Source organism: Pan troglodytes, chromosome 1 (genome assembly GCF_028858775.2).
Source record: "Pan troglodytes isolate AG18354 chromosome 1, NHGRI_mPanTro3-v2.0_pri, whole genome shotgun sequence".
NCBI classification, from domain to species: domain Eukaryota; kingdom Metazoa; phylum Chordata; class Mammalia; order Primates; family Hominidae; genus Pan; species Pan troglodytes.
In genome coordinates, this window is record NC_072398.2 from 193,120,624 (window position 1) to 193,142,828 (window position 22,205).

The 22,205-nt window shown below is 45.7% G+C and overlaps 2 protein-coding genes across 18 annotated transcripts in view; both read left to right on the forward strand.

Moving 5' to 3' along the window:
• The window catches only part of INPP5B (inositol polyphosphate-5-phosphatase B), an 85,409-nt gene extending 76,490 nt beyond the window's left edge, over window positions 1-8,919 (forward strand). For 12 of the 13 annotated variants that reach the window (XM_016959503.4, XM_024357966.3, XM_024357967.3 and 9 more), the window contains 5 exons: window positions 1,022-1,135; window positions 3,094-3,178; window positions 3,743-3,870; window positions 5,212-5,323; window positions 7,194-8,919. In XM_016959503.4, the coding sequence (XP_016814992.4) occupies window positions 1,022-1,135; window positions 3,094-3,178; window positions 3,743-3,870; window positions 5,212-5,323; window positions 7,194-7,309 (555 nt within the window). In that variant the 3' untranslated portion in view covers window positions 7,310-8,919. The remainder of the gene's footprint in view (window positions 1-1,021; window positions 1,136-3,093; window positions 3,179-3,742; window positions 3,871-5,211; window positions 5,324-7,193) is intronic. The other variant, XR_010154383.1, reaches the window with a different exon arrangement.
• Window positions 8,920-9,801: 882 nt separating this feature from the next.
• MTF1 (metal regulatory transcription factor 1) overlaps window positions 9,802-22,205 on the forward strand; it is a 47,039-nt gene continuing 34,635 nt past the window's right edge. Inside the window, exons 1-2 of one of the 5 annotated variants that reach the window (XR_010158217.1) lie at window positions 9,802-10,115; window positions 11,937-12,395. Coding sequence is in view for 3 of the 5 variants with exons in the window: in XM_009453047.5 (XP_009451322.1) it covers window positions 11,988-12,395 (408 nt within the window). In the remaining 2 variants the exon portion in view is untranslated. 5 annotated transcript variants of the gene reach the window in all.

A 22,205-nucleotide genomic window follows, 5' to 3' on the forward strand; every position in this document is an offset into this window, starting at 1 on the left:
GTGCGGTGGTGGGCGCCTGTATTCCCAGCTGCTCGGGAGGCTGAGGCAGGAGAATCGCTTGAACCCAGGAGGTGGAGGTTGCAGTGAGCCGAGATCGCACCACTGCACTGAGCCTGGGCGACAGAGCAAGACTCCATCTCGAATAAATAAATAAGTAAATAAATAAATAAATAAAAACAGTGGACCTGGAGGCTTGGTATGGTGGCTCATGCCTGTAATCTCAGCCCTTTGGGAGGCTGAGATGGGTAGATCACTTGAGTCCAAGTGTTCAAGACCAGCCTGGGCAGCATAGCGAGACCCCACCTCAAAATTTAAAAAAAAAAATCAATTAAAAAAAAAATTGGGCCGGGCACGGTGGCTCACGCCTGTAATCCTAGCACTTTGGGAGGCCGAGGTGGGTGGATTGCTTGAGCTCAGGAGTTCGAGACCAGCCTGGGCAACATGGTGAAACCCCATCTCTACTAAAATACAAAAAATTAGCCGGGCGTGATGGCACACGCCTGTAATCCCAGCTACTAGGGAGGCTGAGACAGGAGAATTGCTTGAACCTGGGAGGTGGAGGTTGCAGTGAGCCGAGATTGTGCCATTGCACTCCAGCCTGGGTGACAGAGTGAGACTCTGTCTCAAAAAAATAAAAATAAAAAAAAATAAAAGAAAATCAAAACAGTGGACCTGGGCCTTGAACTGAGATTTTTGGACTCCCAAGTCTGTGCTGTTTCCTCACCAGACCGCATCTTCTCTCTGGTTCTAATAGTGAAATGCTATAGGAATGATTTTTTCCTAAAAAGATGGTGCATATTTGACCTGATTCATTGAAACTGCTTGTCATAACCCTCTCCTGATTCTCAAAAATTACCTTTTGTTCCTTGATCATACCACCTGATTTCATTTCTGTCTGTGGAATGCGTGGTTAGGGGCAGTGGAATGTTTTCCTTTTTCTGTGGGTTTGCCGTCCCCATGCCATGCATTTTCCTGGAGCCAGCCTGGCAGAAGTTCTGTCATGATCTTGATTGCTTTCCAGACTCTGATGCCAGTATGGACTGGAGATGATGGGAGCCAGTTGGAGAGCCCCATGGAAATCCCCAAAGAGCTCTGGATGCTGGTTGATTACCTGTACCGAAATGCTGTCCAGCAGGTAGGTTGTGTTTAAGCATTCAGACCTGATTGAGGCCAGGCTGCCTTGAGGACCATCAGCCCCAAGAACTTTTTTCATAAGGAAACTGTGGAGAACTGTTCTTCACCCAGGGAGGGGAGGAAGGATAGATAGTATGCCATGTTTCACACTCCTGGGAGACCCTGCTATTTTTTTTTTTTTTTTTTTTTTGAGACAGAGTTTTATTCTGTTGCCCAGGCTAGAGTGCAATGGTGCGATCTTGACTCACTGCAACCTCCGCCTCCTGGGTTCAAGTGATTCTCCCGCCTCAGTCTCCCAGGTAGCTGGGATTACAGGCACCTGCCATCATGCCTGGCTAATTTTTGTATTTTTGTAGAGATGGGTCTTGCAACTCCTGACCTCAGGTGATCTGCCTACCTTGGCCTCCCAAAGTGCTGGGATGACAGGCATGAGCCACCGCGCCCTGCCAGAGGCCCTGCTATTACGTGTAGTACCTGATTACCCCCAAGGGAAGCAGCGTTGCTTAGGAAGCCCATCCCAGCACAGCATAGCATGTTCCTTCCCATGGCCTCTGGGGTCCCCCTGCCAGAAAGCTGCCTGGAGGCCTCTCAGGATGTCCTCACTCTCCTTCAGGAACTCTCACCAGCTTCTGGGAATGGGTGGGGCCAACTTGTTGATAAACCAAGCAGAGGCAGGGGATCAGATGCAACCCCTGGGCCACAAATTTGGAGGCCTGATTTCTAGAGTGACTAGGGCAGCCTTCACTAATCAGATTGGTTAGTTTCACTGACCTGTTTATATAGGTTTCAGGGAGACCTATACAAACTACAAGCCCACTTTACCACTTCAGAGCAACATCCTTTTTTTTTTTAAATATACATTCTTATGATATTCCATTTTCACTTTTCTTCCCCTCACATTTATTGAAAGTTGCAGTGTACCAAGCACTATTCTAAGTGTTTTTTACAGCATTGCCTCTAGTTTTCACAGTAGTTCTCAGATGAGGAAACAGATGCCTGGAAAGGTGAATAACTTGGTTAAGGTCCCAAAGCTGATAAATGGGCAGAGGTGGAATTTGAATACAGTGAATCTGGCTAGAGAAGTCATATTCTTCAGTGCTGTACTATTCTACCTTCTCTGTAACACTCCTTTCAAATGGAACTTTTGAGCAATACATATAATATTGTTATTATTAATACAGTTATATGGTATTAAGTCATTTTGTAAAACAAATGAACATAAAGTATCCTGAGACTAATAGAAATAGCTTTGCTGCCATAATCTGTTTTTATTGAGATGGAGTCTCGCTCTGTCACCAAGCTGGGGTACAGTTCACCATCTTGGCTCACTGCAACCTCCGCCTCCCCGGCTCTAGCAATTCTCCTGCCTCAGCCTCCCAAGTAGCTGAGATTACAGGCATGTACCACCAAGCCCAGCTAATTTTTGTATTTTTATTAAAGACGGGGTTTCACCGTGTTGGCCAGGATGGTCTCAATCTCCTGACCTCGTGATCCACCCGCCTCTGCCTCCCAAAGTGCTGGGATTACAGGCATGAGCCAACATGCCTGATGGCTGCCATAATTTTATTTGCCCAAAGCATTGAGGTGCCTTGTTAGCGTTCTCTTATGCTCTTATGCACTGTATATTTTCTTCATTTTTTTTCCCCTGGGTAATCCCTCTATACCACTGCAGGACACATAGCTGCTTTTACATTTTCTCCAATGTTGGATCTTCTTGTGTGATGTGTGCCCTACCCATAGTTTTATAGTAGATGCCTGAAGACCTATTGTAGAAACATGCCAGGGAAGGCCTGCAAGATGAATTCGCCACATCAGCCTAAATCAGATCATCTGTCAGGTGATTCAGAGGCCTCACCACACTGCTCCTTTTTGCATTCTGCTATTGATATTGCCAGGTCAGGAAATCATTGATGATTTTCTGAGAAAATAATTATTTTGTTACTGTCTTCCCTTTTGCAGGAAGATCTGTTTCAGCAACCAGGCCTGAGGTCAGAATTTGAACATATCAGGGACTGCTTGGATACTGGAATGATTGATAACCTCTGTATCCTTCAGACATTCAGCTCTGTGTGTGTGTGTGTGTGTGTGTGTGAGAGAGAGAGAGAGAGAGAATATGAGTGAGAGGGGTGAGAAAAAGTAAAGTATTTTATGGCTCAAAATCTGATATTGTATCCTCAGCTACCATGTTTTACTTAAAGTTTGCATAGAGAAGACTTTACAACTTGATTTATTTATTTTTTGAGACAGGGTCCATCTCTATCACCCAGGCTGGAGCCTGTGGAGCCTCCCACCTCAGCCTCCCGAGTAGCTGGGACCACAGGTGCATACTACCACACCTGGCTAATTTTTGAACTTTTCGTAGAGGCAGGGTTTCGCCATGTTGCCCAGGCTAAGAATTTACAACTTTAAGCAACCAATAGAGCAGGAACTCAGGAGGGCCTGGCTCACCTGACAAACAGTGTGGTCCCTTCGAGAAGTTAGGCTGGCATCCTAGCCCTGAGCAGAGAGCCTGACAGGGCAGGCAGCACTTCTGGCATGTACTTGCTCCTGGGCCTTTTCCTAACCATGGACAGTAGCATTATCGGTTCCTTAACAATGGGGCCAAAAGCTGCCAGCAATCATTCTGTAGCCGAAGCCCTGCTGCTTTTCCTGGAGAGCCTTCCAGAGCCTGTCATCTGTTACAGCACCTACCATAACTGCTTGGAGTGTTCTGGCAACTACATAGCAAGCAAACAGGTGAGAGGAAGTATTGAGCAGCATGTGGTTAGCCCCAGACCCCATGGGGCTAAGGGAACAGAGTGGACACAGTTCCTCAAGTGCAGCATCTCAGAAACTGAACACCTTATCTTTCCTTCTCAAACCTGCTCTTTCTCTTATGTCTTTGTTTCTTTTAATGGCATCACCCTTAATTCCAGTGAGTCAACCCCGAAACCTGAGTCATTTCTGACTCCACCCTCTCCTTGCCTCCCATGTGCCCAGTCTCGTTGATCTATCACCCATCCTCTCTCTTCCATTCTCATTGCACTTAGCTTGGTTCAGTGCCCTGCATTCACGATCTCCTTCTGCTGATTTGTTTTGCATGCTGCCATCAGATTGTGTATTCTAAAGCTATTGTCATGTGACTGTTGGTCAAAAACTATACTTGGCTCTCTATTGCCAATTACTGATTTTCTTAAATATTGAAGACGTTCTATGATCTAGCTTGGTGGTTCACACATACAACAGGCCTTGGCAGAATAACCTAGAAAACTTGCCAATAATAGAGATTCTAAAGCCACACCCCAAATCTACTGAATCACAATCACTTTTTTTTTTTTTGAGATGGAGTCTTGCTGTGTCACCCAGGCTGGAGTGCATTGGCGCGATCTCAGCTCACTGTAATGCCTCCCAGGTTCAAGCGATTCTCCTGCCCCAGCCTTCTGAGTAGCTGGGATTACAGGCGTGCACCACCATGCCTGGCTAATTTTTGTATTTTTAGTAGAGATGGGGTTTCACCATGTTGGCCAGGTTGGTCTTGAACTACTGACCTCAGGTGATCCACCCTCTTCGGCCTCCCAAAGTGCTGGGATTACAGGCATGAGCCACTGAGCCCATAATCACTTTTGGAATCTATTCAAACTTCCAAACTGATTCTGATATGCAGATAGCTGGAGTACTCATTGATCAGGGCCTGATCAACCCTTCTAATTATGCTCCTGCCAAAATTGACTTCTCATAAAGTGTTCTCTCTACTTACCTCACTATTTCCCTTCTCCTGCCCTTTTTTTATACTTTCTTTGCTCTTACCCCAGTTATTAACCTCTGTAAGTCCCATTTTGTCTTACATTCAAGACCCAACTAAAATGTCTTATTTCTTTCAGTCTTATAGGAACATGTAGTTAAAAGTTTGACTTCTAAATTCATGTTGCATTTGACCCGTACCTCTCTTTTGATACTTATGCCAAGTGGTAAGCAACCAGTTTTCTGTGCACAGTCTTTCTCGTGCACTTGGATCGTGTATACAGTTCTTGGACTATAGTAGGCACTTGAGAAATGATTCAGTGAACAAAAGACAAATTCCGGTTCTTCCTCTTTCAGGTCATTTCTACTCTCCCCATATTCCACAAAAATGTCTTCCACTACTTGATGGCGTTTTTGCGAGAACTGCTGAAAAATTCAGCAAAAAATCATTTGGATGAGAATATTCTAGGTAAGCAGCCAAATGTCTATGGAAAGCATTTCTGCAAACTGAGAGACTCGTAATGAGAAATGAGGTTGAGGAGGGTCCCAGGTCCCCTGCAGTAGAACTAAAATATCAAGCTCTGGGCAAAGATTTTTTAAAGCAGAAAGTTTTGCGTTTGGACACTCCTCCCCACTCCTAACAACACAAGAGTAAGTATAGTCATGGGCTGGGGGCGGTGGCTCACACCTGTAGTCCTAGCACTTTGTGAGGCTCAGGTGGACGGATCACCTGAGGTCAGGAGTTCAAGACCAGCCTGGCCAACATGGTGAAACCCCATCTCTACTAAAAATACAAAAATTAGCTGAGTGTGGTGGTGCATGCCTGTAATCCCAGCTAAATGGGAGGCTGAGTTAGGAGAATCGCTTGAAACTGGGAGGCGGAGGCTGCAGTGACCCGAGACTGCACCACTGCACTCCAGCCTGGGCGACAGAGTGAGACTCCATCTCAAAAAAAAAAAAAAAAGTATAGTCATGTACCATATAACATCTTGGTCAACGAAAGACCACATATACGATGGAGGGCCCATAAGATTATAATACCGTGGTTTTGTGCGTGTGTGTTTGTGTGTGCATATGTGTGTGTGTGTGTGTGCTTGAGAAAGTCTCACTCTGTCACCCAGGCTGGAGTGCAGTGGTGTGATCTCAGCTCACTGCAACCTCTGCCTCCTGGGTTCAAGTGATTCTTATGCCTCGGCCTCCTGAGTAGCTGGGATTATAGGCGCTTGCCACTATGCCCAGCTTTTAAATTTAATTTAATTTTTTAGAGATGGAGTCTCGATCTGTCGCCAGGCTGGAGTGCAGTGGCGTGATCTCAGCTCACTGCATCCTCCGCCACCCGGGTTCAAGCAATTCTCCTGCCTCAGCCTCCCGAGTAGCTGGGACTACAGGCGCGCACCACCATGCCCAGCTAATTTTTGTATTTTTATTAGAGACGGGGTTTCACCATGTTGGCCAGGATGGTCTCAATCTCTTGACCTCGTGATTCCACCCGCCTCGGCCTCCCAAAGTGCTGGGATTACAGGCCTGAGCCACCGCGCCCTGCCTTTTTTTTTTTTTTTTTTTTTTAAAGGGCAGTGACCCTCCCCACTGCAGGATGGGAGAGGGCTGGGAGCCAGATGGTCACCCAGGCCCTCACAGCCAACCCTTGGACAGGGGCCACCGGGTCACACCCTCCAACGCCCGTGCCTCAACCATCCCTACCACGCTCATGGAACCTCATCGCATCCTGGGGACGAGCCCCCACTGGGGACACGGGGTGGTTGGGGGAGGAGGCAGGAACCAGAGAGGCAGGACACCAAGCAGGGCTGCCTCCCCCACAACCTCCCAACCTCAGCCACCTCTGACACAGCACCATTCCCCTTGGAAAGCCCACTGGCAGGGACAGGCTAATTTTTGTTATTTTTAGTAGAGATGGGGTTTTACCATGTTGGCCTAGCTGGTCTTGAACTCCTGGCCTCTAGTGATCTGCCCGCTTTGGCTTCCCAAAGTGCTGGGATTATAGGTGTGAGCCACCATACCCAGCTCATAATACCGTATTTTTGATGTGCCTTTCCTATGTTTAGATATATTTGGATGCACAAATACTTAGCACTGTGTTACAATTGCCTGTAGTATTCAGTATAGTAACATGCTGTACAGGAGCTTAGGAGCAATAGACTATACCATCTAGAATTGTGTAAGTACAGGTTTGTGAAAGTTTAAGTACACGCTATGATGTTTGCACAATGATGAAATCACCTAATGACACATTTCTCAGAACATATCCCTGTCGTTAAGTGATGTGTGTCTTTAGTACCTTCTTTTGCTGAATCATTTCTTTTCTGTGTTTTTTCTTGCAGCTAGCATATTTGGCAGCTTATTGCTTCGAAACCCAGCTGGTCACCAAAAGCTTGATATGACAGAGAAGAAGAAGGCTCAAGAATTTATTCACCAGTTCCTCTGCAACCCACTCTGAGCCTATCTCTCCTCCTATTTTACTTGAGGCTGCCAATTACCAGCCCCACCTGTTTCAGCTCAAGAGATGCCTTAAGATAATTATGTGAGGCCACTTGGTAGCAAGAATGGCAGCTATTTCCTGAGCCTAGTACCCCAACTAAGCCCACCATTGGTTAGCACACTCAGCGCTGTGAGTCATGAAGACACGGGAGAAAATCCACCATAATAAAACTGACATTCAATTTTCAACTTTAGTTATTTAACACAGATTGATTTTTTTTTATTTTGAGACGGAGTTTTGCTCTGTCGCGCAGGGTGGAGTGCGGTGGCACGATCTTGGCTCACTGCAACCTCTGCCTCCTGGGTGCAAGCAATTATCCTGCCTCAGCCTCCCGAGTAGCTGGGACTACAGGCACACACTGCCACGCCCAGCTAATTTTTTGCATTTTAGTAGAGACGGGGTTTCACCGTGTTGCCCAGGCTGTTCTAAAACTCCTGAACTCAGGCAATCTGCCTGCCTCGGCCTCCCCAAGTGCTAGGATTACAGGTGTGAGCCACCATGCCCAGCCTTTTTTTTTTTTTTTTTTCTTTTTTGAGATGGAGTTTCACTCTTGTTGCCCAGGCTGGAGTGCGTTGGCGTGGTCTTGGCTCACTGCAACCTCTGCCTCCTTGGTTCAAGCAATTCTCCTGCCTCAGCCTCTCGAGTAGCTGGGATTATAGGCGTCCGCCACCATGCCTGGCTAATTTTTGTGTGTGTTTTTAGTATAGACACGGTTTCACCATGTTGGCCAGGCTGGGCTCGAATGCCTGGCCTCAGGTGATCCACCTGCCTCGGCCTCCCAAAGTGCTGGGATTACAGGCATGAACCACCACACCTGGCCTAAAATGTTTTTAAATAACTGTACTTGTACTCACTCACCCTACCTCCAGGGCATAGTCAGTCTGGGCTGAGATCCCCATGATCAGATATTTGATGGAAAGTCCTGAAAGGCCAATGAGTTGGACGGCAAGAATGCAGGCAGAAGCTGCTGGATAAAATAGGCTACAGCCACCTCAGATGCTTTCAGTGCTCTGTCTGAGGATGTGTATATGCATATGCAAACTCGACCCCCGTTCCTGCCCAGATAATGGCTCAATAACTCTGAGGCTGGTTGCTCAGCCTCTGAGGGCAATACAGGCATTTAAAAAATTAAAATGACCAGGCACAGTGGCTCACGCCTGTAATCTCGGCACTTTGAGAGACTGAGGTGGGAGCATCACTTGAGACCAGGAGTTTGGGACCAGGCTGGGCAACACAGGGAGACCTCCTCTCTACAAAAAGATTTTTAAAAAATTAGCTGGGCGTGGTGATGCATGCCTGTGGTCCCAGTTACTTGGGAGGCTGACGTGGGTGGCTCACTTGAGCACAGGAGTTTGAGGCTGCAGTGACCTATGACCACATCACTGTACGCCAGCCCGGGTGAGGGAGGGAGACCCCGTCTCTAAAAATAAAATGTAAAATCACTGAAAAAATGAGTGTTCGGTGAAACAAGTGGGATTTTCTGGGCCAGCAAGTCTTCCAAACTGTATATGATGCATCCTGTCTCCATGTGTAATATATTTTAATGATAAATGTATTTTTAACAGTGACGGTTGTGTATGTTTTTGTCTTAAGAGATGGCAGTTCGCTGCAGCTGGATTTTGTGGCTCAAGCCTTGGGGCCAAAGAGACATATTCCTGGCAGTCTGGTGGGTACCAGTCACAATTCACATACTTCCAGCAAGAAATGGTTATGGCACTGACCTGAACCCCTTGACCCCTGGTCTGGTCTTTGGAGTTGTCCCACTCTGAATATTCGAGAGAAGCAGCTTATGGTTAAAACAGGCAGTGGCAGCTGGGAGGATCTAACAGCTAGATCCTCCAGGCATTTGGAAAGGACAGGGGCATAACGAAGGCAGAATCGCTTCCTGGGTACGAATGCCCACTACTTCTGGGCACTGTAAAATGGGTTTAAGACACGGGCCTGCAGGACAATGTGAACGGTGAAAGGAAGGGAGTGGCCGGTAGGTGGCGCTAACTGGCCCGGGCATGAGTCCCGCCGTAGCCGCGTCCTCTTGCAGGGGAAGAAAGTTGGGACCGCCAGCCTGGGCAAGAGTGTGAGAAGGGAGCTGGGCGTCCTAGGCAAGCGCGTGAGAAGGGAGCTGGGGGTCCTAGGCAAGCGCGTGAGAAGGGGAAGAGGCGGCGGCGTCCTCTCCAGCTGGGCTTAGAATACTCTTAGTTCTGCCTTTGGGGTCTTGTCTTCCTTTCTGGGCCTCCTGCCTGTGTTAACTTTGATGGGTGCTGAAGGGAAGGCCGGGGTCCTGGCAGGAGAAACCCGGGAACGTCGCGGCCGTCCAGGCTCCCCTGGCGGGTTGGAGCCAGGGTTCTGACTGCCAACTGTGGTCCTTCCCGCTGCGGCTGTGGCTGCCAGGGCGAGGGCGGTCAGCGCAAACCTGGCTGAGGACATTTCGGATTCTTCCTTGGGGATTCGTTCCCTTCTCCTTGACTCCGGTGCCGCGAGGGCGACACCCTCCGGGCCGCGCGTGGCCACCCCGGGCGCTTCCCCACGCGGATGAACCCACCTCCTGGGCGCCTTCCCCTCGGTGCCCCGCTCGCCAATTGGAGGCTGCAGCTCAGCCCCCTGACAACCTGAGCCAACCACAGGCGCCAGGGAGGGGCGGATCCTCTGTCCCCACCTTCCTCCGGAAAGAGGAAGCGGAAGTGACGTTAGGGGAAGGTGGGGGCAATCATGGTGCCGCTGGGGAGGGGAGAAGCTGCTGCTGCCGCCGTTGCCGGGAGCCGCGGAGGTAAAAGGCGAAACTAGACTCGGCCTGGGCTTGGGACTTACCGGGAGGCGCGGGACTTAGGCTCCCTCCTGAAGCATTTCCCAATAGAGACCTCAGTCTGGTCACCATAGGGACCCCACCCCTTCTCCGTTTCCATGGGGATGGGTATCCAGCCCCCCTTCCCTGTTTCCATGGAGACCCGGACCCTGCCCCTCTCCTCCTTGCTTGGAGACCCCCAGCTTGTCTTCGGATTTTTCTGTGTAGCCCTGTGCTGGGGGCTATCCCAGACAGGTTCCTTTTCCCAGCCTCCTCTCAAGGGGGCTCTGTTCGCACTCCTCGTTGGCTACCCTCAAACCTCCTGGTCTTGTTTGTTCCGGACAGTTGGTCTCCGCGTTGCCGCCGAGGGTGCCGGGGCAGCCCACTGGGGCCCTCGGTGCTCTTCTCTCTCTGCTCAGATGCAGCGAAATGTACATCTGTGGGGTTGCGTAAGCCAGAGCTAGGGGTCGGGCCGGTACCTCCTGGATCCAATCCTTTGGCCTGTCTCTGGTAACTGTCTAGCCATCCCACTAAGTAAAGGCTCACTTTCTAACCCAGAGCAGAAGAGAAAGATAAAGCGCAAAGCCAGACTGAAAACTAAAAGGGATGTGCTGATTATTTTAAAATTCTCTGTTCTGCCTGCCAAACCCACATTTGTAGAGCCTGTGTTTGCAGATGAAGGAAGAATCACTATTCCAGAACATGAAAGCTTCAAATGTGGTATTTTTCTCAAGAGAATGTATCTTCCCAAGATAGTATATCTTCGCGAGAGAGTATGTAGCCATGTCTTTCATTCATTTAGCTGACATTTCCTGAACTCTTATCATAGTATCAGTGTACTATGCTAGGAGCTGTAGAAACAAAAATAATAAGACTCAATTGATTCAGGGACGAGAGCCCACCACAGACCCATAACTTCTTGTTGACACCATATTGTTTTAGGACATAAATAGATACAGTGATCTTCGTTGTTTGTGCCTGATTGAGGAATAGCCCTTCCACCCAGAAGGTTGAAACATCTGTTCTAGGTAGGGGGGAAGGAATTCATACTTGTTCCTCTACTATTTACCAAACATTGTGTTTTACATATGTTGCCTCTTTTATTTCTTATAAAAACTTTGAGAGAACAGGAATTACTGGTCCCACCTTGCACGTAAGAAAAATGAGGCACAGAAAAGTTACCCATGTAGTAAAAGGCAAAGACAGGATTTGTAGGTAGATGACTCTGCCTCCAAAGCCTTGCTCCTTCTCATAAACTGCATGAAACCATTTACTGCCTCGTGGTCTGATTTGGAGGATATTTGAGTGGATGGAGTTTCCCTTAAGATTTGTAGCAAGTCAGCCTTTCAGCAGCTGCTGTTCTGTTTGCTCTTTTGTCCCCTTTAAATTTTTGACCAAGTTTCAAATTGTTTGACAGGCGTATTCAGAAGGTCTTATGAACTTATTCAGTTTTTGAAAAGCATTGCTTTTCTTTCTTTTTCTTTTTCTTTTTTTTTTTATTAGAGATGGGGGTCTCACTATGTTGACCAGGCTGATCTCAAACTCCTGGCCTCAAGCGATCCTCCCATCTCAGCCTCCCAAAGTGTTGGGATTACAGGCGTGAGCCACCACGCCCAGTCAGCATTGCTTTTCTTTAAAAATGACTTGATGGTTTTAAAGTTAAAATAAAAAAAAATTATTCCCAAGGATGGTTTTTCATTTGCTTTGGCTTGCTCTTTAAATGAGAGGGAAAATGAGCCTTGTGGTTGCTGAGGAGGTCCGTGGGTCTTGTGGTATGACTCTAACTCTGGCTTTGTTCTGTTGCAGACAAGTCATTACGTTTTCATTTCTCACAATTGGGCTGAGCACAACTGAACCATGGGGGAACACAGTCCAGACAACAACATCATCTACTTTGAGGCAGAGGAAGATGAGCTGACCCCCGATGATAAAATGCTCAGGTTTGTGGATAAAAACGGACTGGTGCCTTCCTCATCTGGAACTGTTTATGATAGGACCACTGTTCTTATTGAGCAGGACCCTGGCACTTTGGAGGATGAAGATGACGACGGACAGTGCGGAGAACACTTGCCTTTTCTAGTAGGGGGTGAAGAGGGCTTTCACCTGATAGATCATGAAGCAATGTCCCAGGGTTATGTGCAGCACATTATCTCACCAGATCAGATTCATTTGACAATAAACCCTGGTTCCACACCCATGCCAAGAAATATTGAAGGTGCAACCCTCACTCTGCAGTCGGAATGTCCGGAAACAAAACGTAAAGAAGTAAGTAAAGCAGTCAGTGAGGGCCTAGTTTGGTTTTGGGGCAAGTCCTTACAAAATTCTTGGTGCAAATTTTAGCTGGGGAGTAAAGGAGTGCATGGGGTTAGGACTTAAGTAGTTTTGCTATCAACAACATATGCCTCAGGTTTTGTTGTGATTGCTTCTGGAACTTTTGGTTTGTATAGCCACATTGAAATTTGGGAATTGGGAATATCAAATTGTAATTTCTCGAATTTCCTTCCCCAAATCATAAATAAAACAGAAATTTCACTTAAGTAGACCCATGTTTCTGGTGCTAAAATAACTATTTAGCTTATCTACAGGGAAATAACTGGAGTTTGCTTATTTGATAAAGAAGTAACTATATTTGGCTTATCTCCTGGTTGTGTTTAAATGATTTGTTTTGGAGATGAGTATCTGCTGGAATATGTTTTATTATCTTAGTGAATGTTTAATGAACTTTTATTTCACAGTGGCACACGCCTGTAATCCCAGCACTTTGGGAGGCTGAGGTGGGTGGATCATTTGAGGTCAGGAGTTCGAGAGCAGCCTGGCCAACATGGTGAAACCCTGTCTCTGCTAAAAATACAAAAATTAGCCAGGCTTGGTGGCACATGGCTGTAATCCCAGCTACTCAGGAGGCTGAGGCAGGAGAATCACTTGGACCCGGGAGGCAGAGGTTGCAGTGAGCCGAGATCATGCCACTGTACTCCAGCCTGGGCGATAGAGTGAGACTCCATCTAAAAAAAAAAAAAAAAAAAGAAAGAAAGAAAGAAAGAAAGAAAGAAATTCAGGCTGGGCACAGTGGCTCATGCCTGTAATCCCAACACTTTCTGTAATCCCAGCACTTTGGGAGTCCGAGGCAGGTGGATCACCTGAGGTTAAGAGCACCCTGGCCAACATGGTGAAACTCCATCTGTACTAAAAATAGAAAAATTAGCCAGGCATAGTGGCGGGTGCCTGTAATCCCAGCTATTTGGGAAGCTGAGGCAGGGGAATTACTTGAATCTGGGAGGTGGAGGTGGCAGTGAGCCAAGATCGTGCCACTGCACTCCAGGCTGGATGAGAGAGAGAGACTCAGTCTCAAAAAAAAAAAAAAAAAAAAAAAAAAGGAAATTCAGGCAAGAGACAGTAAATGAGAGCAGGTTATCTAAAATAAGTTTTCATTTTCATGTTTAGCTAATGTGAGTAAGCTAATGCATGTCAGGATGTTTTGAAAACTGTAAAGCATTTTACAAATTATATTAGTGGTTATTATTAGCAAAATAAAAGTTCTGGTTTAAAGGTAGTGATATACATTATCTAGGAACTATTTTTTTTTTTTGAGATGGAGTTTCACTCTTGTTGCCTGAGCTGGAGTGCAGTGGTGTGATCTTGGCTCACTGCAACCTCTGCCTCCTGGGTTCTAGCAATTCTCCTGCCTCAGCCTCCTGAGTAGCTGGGATTACAGGCACGCGCCACCATGCCCAGCTAATTTTTTGAATTTTTAGTAGAAATGAGGTTTCACCATGTTAGCCAGGCTGGTCTCGAACTCTTGACCTCTGGTGATCCACCTGCCTTGGCCTTCCAAAGTGCTGGGATTACAGGCATGAACCACCATGCCCGGCCCACCCAGGAACTATTACAGGTCAATTAGAAAAAAATAAGTCACTAGTAGTTACAGTACCAAGGACTAAGATGTTACCAAACAGAAATAGGGTGAATGATTTAGCAAGGAATATCTTTTTTGCTGTGGTTGAGGTCTTAAAATTGCATATGGCTTATTGATGGCATATCACTTTTCCTTTGCTAGCCTTAGAGAGACCATCTTGTCCCACCTCCTACCCTATGCAGAAATCTCCCTATGGCATCTCTGACATCAGTTAATCTTGTTTCTGCTTGAAGACATCCAGAACAACAAGAGCACAGTGTTTCATACCCCAACCCAATACATTTGTTAGCCAGCTCTGATTGTTAGAAAGCTTTTACTTGTATAGAACCAAAACCTGCCTTTCTGCAGGTGCTGCCCGCTGGTTCTAGATCTGCCTTCCTGAGTAAACTTTCTCCCACAGAACAGTCCATCAGCTATTTGAAGATCATGGATTTTTCATCCTCTTGTACAGGCTAACCACCTCCATTTACTTAAATGTCCCTCTGTGACATTTTCCCCAGTCTCTCATCAGCCTAGTCATCTTTGATTATATGAATTCCAGTTTTCCAAGGTCCTTTTTTTCTTCTTTTTTTGAGATGGAGTTTTGCTGTTGTTGCCCAGGCTGGAGTGCAGTGGCGCGATCCCGGCTCACTGCAACTTCCGCCTCCCAGGTTCAAGCGATTCTCCTGCCTCAGCCTCCCAAGTAGCTGGGATTACGGGCATGCGCTACCACACCCAGCTAATTTTGTATTTTTAGTAGAGACAGGGTTTCTCCATGTTGGTCAGGCTGATCTCGAACTCCTGACCTCAGGGGATATGCCTGCCTTGGCCTCCCAAAGTGCTGGGATTACAGGCATGAGCCACCGCGCCCGGCCCCAAAGTCCTTTTAAAATCTGCAGTTGAGCGCATTCTCATAAGTGTGAGTCAACTAGCACTGAATACAGTATGGCTCTTATCTCTTAATCTGGACACTGTACTACAATTACTATATAGTCTACATTTTATCAGCAACATCTTACTGTTAGTTTATAGTTGGAAATTTCTAGAGTAGTGCTTCTTAACTGTGGGCAGCTTTGCCCTCAGGAGATGTTTGGCAATGTCTAGAAACATTTTGTGTTGTCATACTGTGGAGGCGATACTGGAATCTAGTGGGTAGAGGTTAAAGACATTGTTAAATGTTTTACAGTGCACAGGACAGCCCCCTACAACAAAGAACTGGCCCAAAATAGCGATAGTGCTGGGATTGAGAAACCCTGCTCTAGATTATTCTCATGTATGCAGCTGTCAGATCTAACAAAAATGAAAATGGAGACCTGCATGTAAGCCTTATTAAGAATATCTCCCGGCTGGACATGGTGGCTCACGCCTGTAATCCCAACACTTTGGGAGGCCAAGGCTGGTGGATCACCTGAGGTCAGGAGTTCGAGACTAGCCTGGCCAACACAATGAAACCCTGTCTCTATTAAAAATACAAAAAATTAGCCGGGCGTGGTGGCAGACGCCTGTAATCCCAGCTACTCTGGAGACTGAGACAGGGGAATTGCTTGAACCCGGGAGGTGGAGGTTGCAATGAGCCAAGATGGTGCCACTGCACTCCAGCCTGGGCAACAAGAGCAAAACTCCATCTCAAAAAATAAAAAATAAAAATATCTCCCTATGAAATTTTATCTTGTTGGTTTCAGTCCAATATTTGAGCTTGTAGAGGGGTTCATTTCAACTCAACAAACATTTATAAAGCAAAATGCTGTTATGCTCTGTGGATGTTGCAAATGATTGTGGTAGTCGATTTATAGCATAGAAGCAGAAATTGTTTACACCAATAATCATAGCAGCAAACACAGTGTGGTAAATGTGAAGGAGAGGTACAAATATTGCACTGTGAGCACAGGGAAGCTCACCCTTAATTCTGGGATCATGGAAGTCTTTGTGAAAAAGGTGGCATTTGAGCTGGTCTTAAAGAATACATACAATTTAGGAAAAAAGCAGGAGAAGGTTTTTCCAAGAGAGAGGAACAGCATGAAACAAGGAATACAGGTGGGAAACAGGCCATTTTCAGGGAATAGCCAGTTGTCCTGTTACAACAGAGTCAGCACACTTTTTTCTGCTTAGGGCTAAATAGTAAATATTCTGGGCTTTGCAGGCTATAAGGTCTCTGTTGGAGCTACTCCATTCTTCCATTGTAGCACAAAAGCAGCCATAGACAATACATAAAGAATGAACATGGCCAAGTTCTGATAAGACTTTACAAAAACAGGCAGGGGGGTGGATTTGGTTCACTGGCTATAGTGTGCTGACCCTTAGACTAGAACATAGGAGTAGAAGGAGATAAGGATGGAAAGATAGCAAAGATCCAAACATGGAAGGCAGTGGTAACCTTCTATGGGTTTTGAACTGTACTCTTCTAGAAATGGTGGGAAACCATTGGAGGTGTCTAAGCCAAGGCTAGAGTGGTTAGATAGAGAATGTGGTTAGAGTAGCATTTTAGAAAGATTGGTCTGGCAGCAGAGGTAGCTTGGAGGCAGAGGAAAACTGGAGACTTCTTGCCTAGTTAGGAGACAGTTGTAGTTTATGTTTGGGGTTTCATTTAAATCTGAAGAAAGGATAGTGGCCTTGTTCATGGGAAGAATCAAGGACTTTTGTAGAAGTACGAGAGAACTTCGTACATGTTATTGGAGTTTGATGAATGAGCCATGAGTTGGGCATGATTCAAAGGTTTTGAATAGGCCAGGCACAGTGGCTCATGCCTGTAATCCCAGCACTTTCGGAGGCCGAGGCAGGTGGATCAGTTGAGGTCTGGAGCTCTAGACCAGCCTGGCCAACATGGTGAAACCCTGTCTCTACTAAAAATACAAAAATTAGCCGGTTGTGGTGGTGCATGCCTGTAGTCCCAGCCACTTGGGAGGCTGAGGCAGGAGAATCACTTGAACCCAGAGGGCTGAGGGTGCAGTGAGCCATGATTGTGCCACTGCATTCCAGCCTGGGCAACAAAGTGAGAATCTGGTTGGAAAAAAAAAAAAAGGTTTTGAATCATGTTGATTGAAAGGATTCATTCATTTTCCCAAATTTGTTGAGTTTCTGCTGTGTCTTAGCACAGCTTTTTGATGGAGCTCAAATCTAGGTGAAGAGTTAAGCAGTTAAGAGTCCGTTGTGGTAGATATTTTAACAGAGGTGTATTCGAAGTGCTGTGTGCATGCTGAGGAGAAAGTGGCTAACTCTGCTCCCCGCACCCTCCAAATGGTGATCCCATTCATAGGAATCAAGAAAGACGGGAAAAGGAAAAAGTTTTGATGGGGTAATTAATGAGTTTGGTAGGAGTGTATTGAATGTATAGTCCTTGGAGAAAAGTAACATGAACAAATGGAAAGCTCATTGGAAACGTGTATCTGAGGTCAAAGAAATGGTTTGGAGTTAGAATAGTAGTAGAAAGGGGCCTTCAAACTGTGGGTAGTTTACTTAAGGGAGAAGTAAGAGTTGGCCTGAGAATTTAAGGGTTGGAAAGAGAAAGAGGAACCCAAGAAGATCACAGTAGTCAAAGAGATGGGTCGACTGCAGTGTTGTGGAAGCTGAAGGAAGAGAGTGTCAACAAATGAGAATATTCCTGTGTGACCCTGCAGAGGGATTGAGGAGCCCCGAAGAAGCCTTTAGTTCTGCTGGTTGTGCAGTTGTTCACATATCATGAGAAGACTTGCAGCAGAGCACTGGGGCTGAAGCCAGGTTTTGAGTGATGAAGAAGTGAGTGAGTGATGAGGAAACAGGAGGCAGGAAATGTCAAGTAGGCTTTTTTTTTTTTTTTAAATAAGTTTGGTAGTTAGAGGAAGAAGAGTGATGAGGCAGTAGTAGCTAGCTCAAGGAGATTGAATCATTTTTGTTTAGCATAGGTAATTTGGACATGGTTTAGGACCTAAACTTTAGGCCATCCTCCATCAGTGATTACTGTGTGAAAGTGTTTCATGAGCGAATGTTCGGGAAACATTAAGTTAAACCAAGACAGAAATTTGTTGATTAGGACTTCTCAGAGCCTTTGATGTGTCAACAGCTAAGAAGGAAGAAAACACAGAATTTTTCAAATGCTTTAAACTTGAGAAACCATTTTTCAGATCTAATTTCCAGGGATCAGTGTTTTGTGGAACACATTTTGGGAAATGCTGATCTAGGCAGAAGAGGAGGAGATGGTACAGAGGGAATGATTATGCAATCAGTGAAAAGCTGTCACTTTTCCACTTTGTACTATTCAAATTGGTTTATTCTATTTGCAAGTCTGGTTTGCCATTCTTGTCTTCAGATCATTGATAATCATATTGAATAGCACAGGGTCAAGGATATTATGAGCACTTTGTTCAGTTTGCTGGGGATTTAGCTCACTCCACTTTCCTCCCACCCACATTTTTCCATGCTATCCATGAGACCTTTGTGGAAGATGCTATGTTCTTGAAATCAGTAGGTTTGGGGTTGGGTGGAGATTGAAGGAGAAGTAGCAGTAGCTTTAGTCTTTGAAAATCTTGCTTAATGACCAGACATTCAGGAGGCTTGCCTTCCTGAAGCACTGTCTTAGCTTAGCTTTTGTTTTGGCAGTGATTTTATTTTGGCATTAAAATCCACTTATTTGGCCTGAAGAGGCTGATGTTTATGACTACTCGATAACAGACTTCATGATCCTTTAGCTCTTCCTTACTCCTTTTCCTTTTGTTTTTTTCAGCTTGGTTTTTGTTTTTTTCTTTTCCCTCCATGCACAGGTGTTACTCTTGAGAAATCAAATCATTTGATAACTAGTTGGTCTTCTTGGCTTCCCAAGCAGCTTATTTTCTGAGTCACATTTTAGCCTGAATTTCCTGTTTACTCCTGGTTTTTTCATTGTTTCATATAGTGTGGAGTTGGCTTACCTATTACTTCATTTTCTTTTCTTCATGCTTGTCTTGCGCAAAAAATAAACCAACCAGAACCTTGCCACAGATAGTCTTTTCCTACCACAAGGCCGCTGGTCATTCTGACTCGAATTTCACGTATCTTATTCTCATACTTGTTATTTCATTACTGTCTCCCTACTGATTTGGTAGCTTTGAGATCTCTCTCTCTCTCTCTCTCCCTTTTTTTCTCTTTCTCTCTCTCATTCCCTTCCTCCCTCCCTTCCTTCCTTCTTTTCCCTTTCTGTCTTTCTTCTTTCCTTTCTCTCTTGAAACAGGGTCTCACTCTGTCACACAGGTTGGAGTGATTACAGTGGTGGGATCGTAGCTCACTGTAACCTCAAACTCCTGGGCTCAAGCAATCCTCCTGCCTTGACCTCCCAAAGTGCTGGGATTATAGGCATGAGCCATGGCACTTGGCCAGCTTGCAAAATTTCTAATCAAAATATTTTCATTCTGCCTAAAAACAAAAGCTTTTTTTTTTTTTTTTTTTTTTTGGTTGAGACAGGGTTCCATTCTGTAGCCAGGCTGGAGTACAGTGGCACGATCATGGCTCACTGCAGCCTTAACCTCCCAGGCTCAAGCCGTCCTGCCACCTCAGCCTCCACAGTAGCTGGGACCACAGGCATGTGCTACTGTGCCGGCTACTTTTTGGTGGTTGTTTTGGTAGAGAGGGGTCTCACTATGGGCTGGTTCCAAAATCCTGGGCTCACGCAATCCTTCCACCTTGGCCTCCCAAAGTATTGTGATTACCAGCATGAGCCACCATGTCTGGCCCTTTAAGGCCTTTCTACTCCAAGTCTCGAAGCAGCTGCGTCTTGTTGTTTGTTTACGTATTTTATTTTATTTTTTTAAGACACTGGGTCTTGCTATGTTTGCCCAGGCCATCATCATAGCTCACTGTAACCTGGAACTTCTGGCCTCAACCAATTCTCCCTCCTTAGCCTCCTGAGCTGCTGGGATTAAAGGCATGAGCTACCACACCTGGCAACTGTGTTTTCTTTAGTTGGTTTGTGCAGTCCATTCTTGAATCTGTGCCCTTCCATAGAACCTGCCAGGACGGTCTAGTTACCTGTTCATCTACCTCTGTCTGCACTACATTGGTGACGTGATGTATCCTCCATGGCTAACTGACCTTGCCAGTTTTCTATAGAGTAGTTGGCCAAGGAGCATGAAAAAACCCTAGGAATCATATGCAAAATTTATTCTACATGATGCACCAAAGTATTCCAGCATATTGATTAGGAAAGGTATCATTTTCTACCAACAAGCACAGTTACAGCAATTTTTTTTTTTTTTTAATTGAGATGAAGGCTTGCTCTGTTGCCCAGGCTGGAGTACAGTGGCACGATCTTGGCTCACTGCAACCTCCGCCTCCAGGGTTCAAGAGATTCTCCTGTCTCAGCCTCCCGAGTAGCCAGGATTGCAGGCATGTGCCACTAGGCCTGGCTAAATTTTGTATTTTTAGTAGAGATGGGGTTTCACCATATTGGTCAGGCTGGTCTTGAACTCCTGACCTCAGGTGATCCACCCGCCTTGGCCTCCCACAATGCTGGGATTACAGGTGTGAGCCGCTGCGCCTGGCCTACAGCAATGTTTTTAGGCTGCTTGGTATATTGCTTCTAGACACACCATGAACTAATTGCATGGCCAGTGGCATTCCAAGAGGAGAGTTATTTCTTTTAGTGTGACAGATTTTAAGTATAACAGGAAAAATCTGACTCCAGTGTTTTGGAGCCTTTTTGCAATGTATGTCCTTTACTTTGGGAGACCTAGTTCCAATCTCATGCCTCATTATAAATTCCTCAGGCAGTGGAATGATCCACTCAGACAAACCAAGATATTGTTGACTCTCCTAGAGGGGAACTACCGACTTTTTAGTCTTTGCATACTGTGATTACATTTCTTTGCAGGTTCCCTTCTGAACTCTGATGGCTTGTAAGTGTGAGGCTCTGTAGGAATCCAGAGCAAGAAGCATTTTCCATTTACCCCCATATGAAGCCATTTTATCAGTGTGTCTGCATGTGTATTATATACCTCTCCTTAGTAATCAGCATTTCCATCACTCAGGTCCACTGGCCTGGAAAAGGGACTAGACTGGTTTTGTGTACAATTGGGTTTCAAACTTGGTGCTATAGGAATTATAGGTCTCGATTTACATTTCACATAGGTTGTACATATTAAGTACTGCCAACATTTTGCGTTATATGACATTGGCAAAAGAACCTGAATTTTATTTTTTTCTCCTCATATTTAAATCAGGCTTACTCGTTTCTTCTGTGATGTGCAAAGGGATAGTTTCAACCTAGGTTCCAGCTTTGTTCTGTTATGTACTAGCTATGTGGCCTTGGGCAAGCTGCTCTGTTTCCTTTTTTATAAAATTGAAATAGAAATATCCCATTGCATTTTGTGAAGATTAAATGAGATTTATTCATATGTAATATGTATAAAACATTTAGCATAGTGTCTGGTGCATCATGATTGTTCGCTGGATGTTCATTTGCTTTCTTTTCCTCATAGACCCCCATGGTTCTTGAAGGAGGTAAAGAGGTAATGTCCAGTTTAACAAGAGGTTAAAATGTTCTTTGTTAGGCACTCTTTGGGAGGTGTTTTCTCCTTGAGACAAGCTTACATATAAATTGTGATTAGGTTCCAGGATAGCCCATAGAAATCTTGGTAACCCCTAATTAGCTGAACTGTTGTATTAATACTGCCATGGAACATAAACCACCATTTATAACTGTGTTTTATTCATTTAATTTTTTGAGACAGGGTCTCACTTTGTCACCCAGGCTGAGTGCAGTGGAGTGATTACGGCTCACTGCAGCCTTGACCTCACCAGCTCAAGCGATCCTCCCACCTCAGCCACCACACCTGGCTAATGTCTTATTTTTTTGGAGAGTCGCGGTCTTGCTATGTTGCCCATGCTGGTCTCGAACTTCTGGGCTCAAGTGAGCCTCCCACCTCAGCCTCCCAAAGTGCTAGGTGAGCACTTACAGGCATGAGCCACCTCACTGGCCCATACAACAGTGTTTTAAAATGAGAACCTGTCTGTAGTCCCCTGCAGGCGTTCTGTGGATACCAGCTCTTGCCCCTCCTCTCTCTTATACTTGGCTTCCTTTGACTTAGTATCAGGCCACTGAAAATTATTTCCATGGTGGGCATTTGGGGCACCAGGCAGAGCTAAGGGCTCTCAAAGAATGAGGACTTCTATTATGCTGGCAATGGTGGTGGAGAGAGGAAGATGGCTGGCTGTTGAATACCTGATAGGTACCGATCACT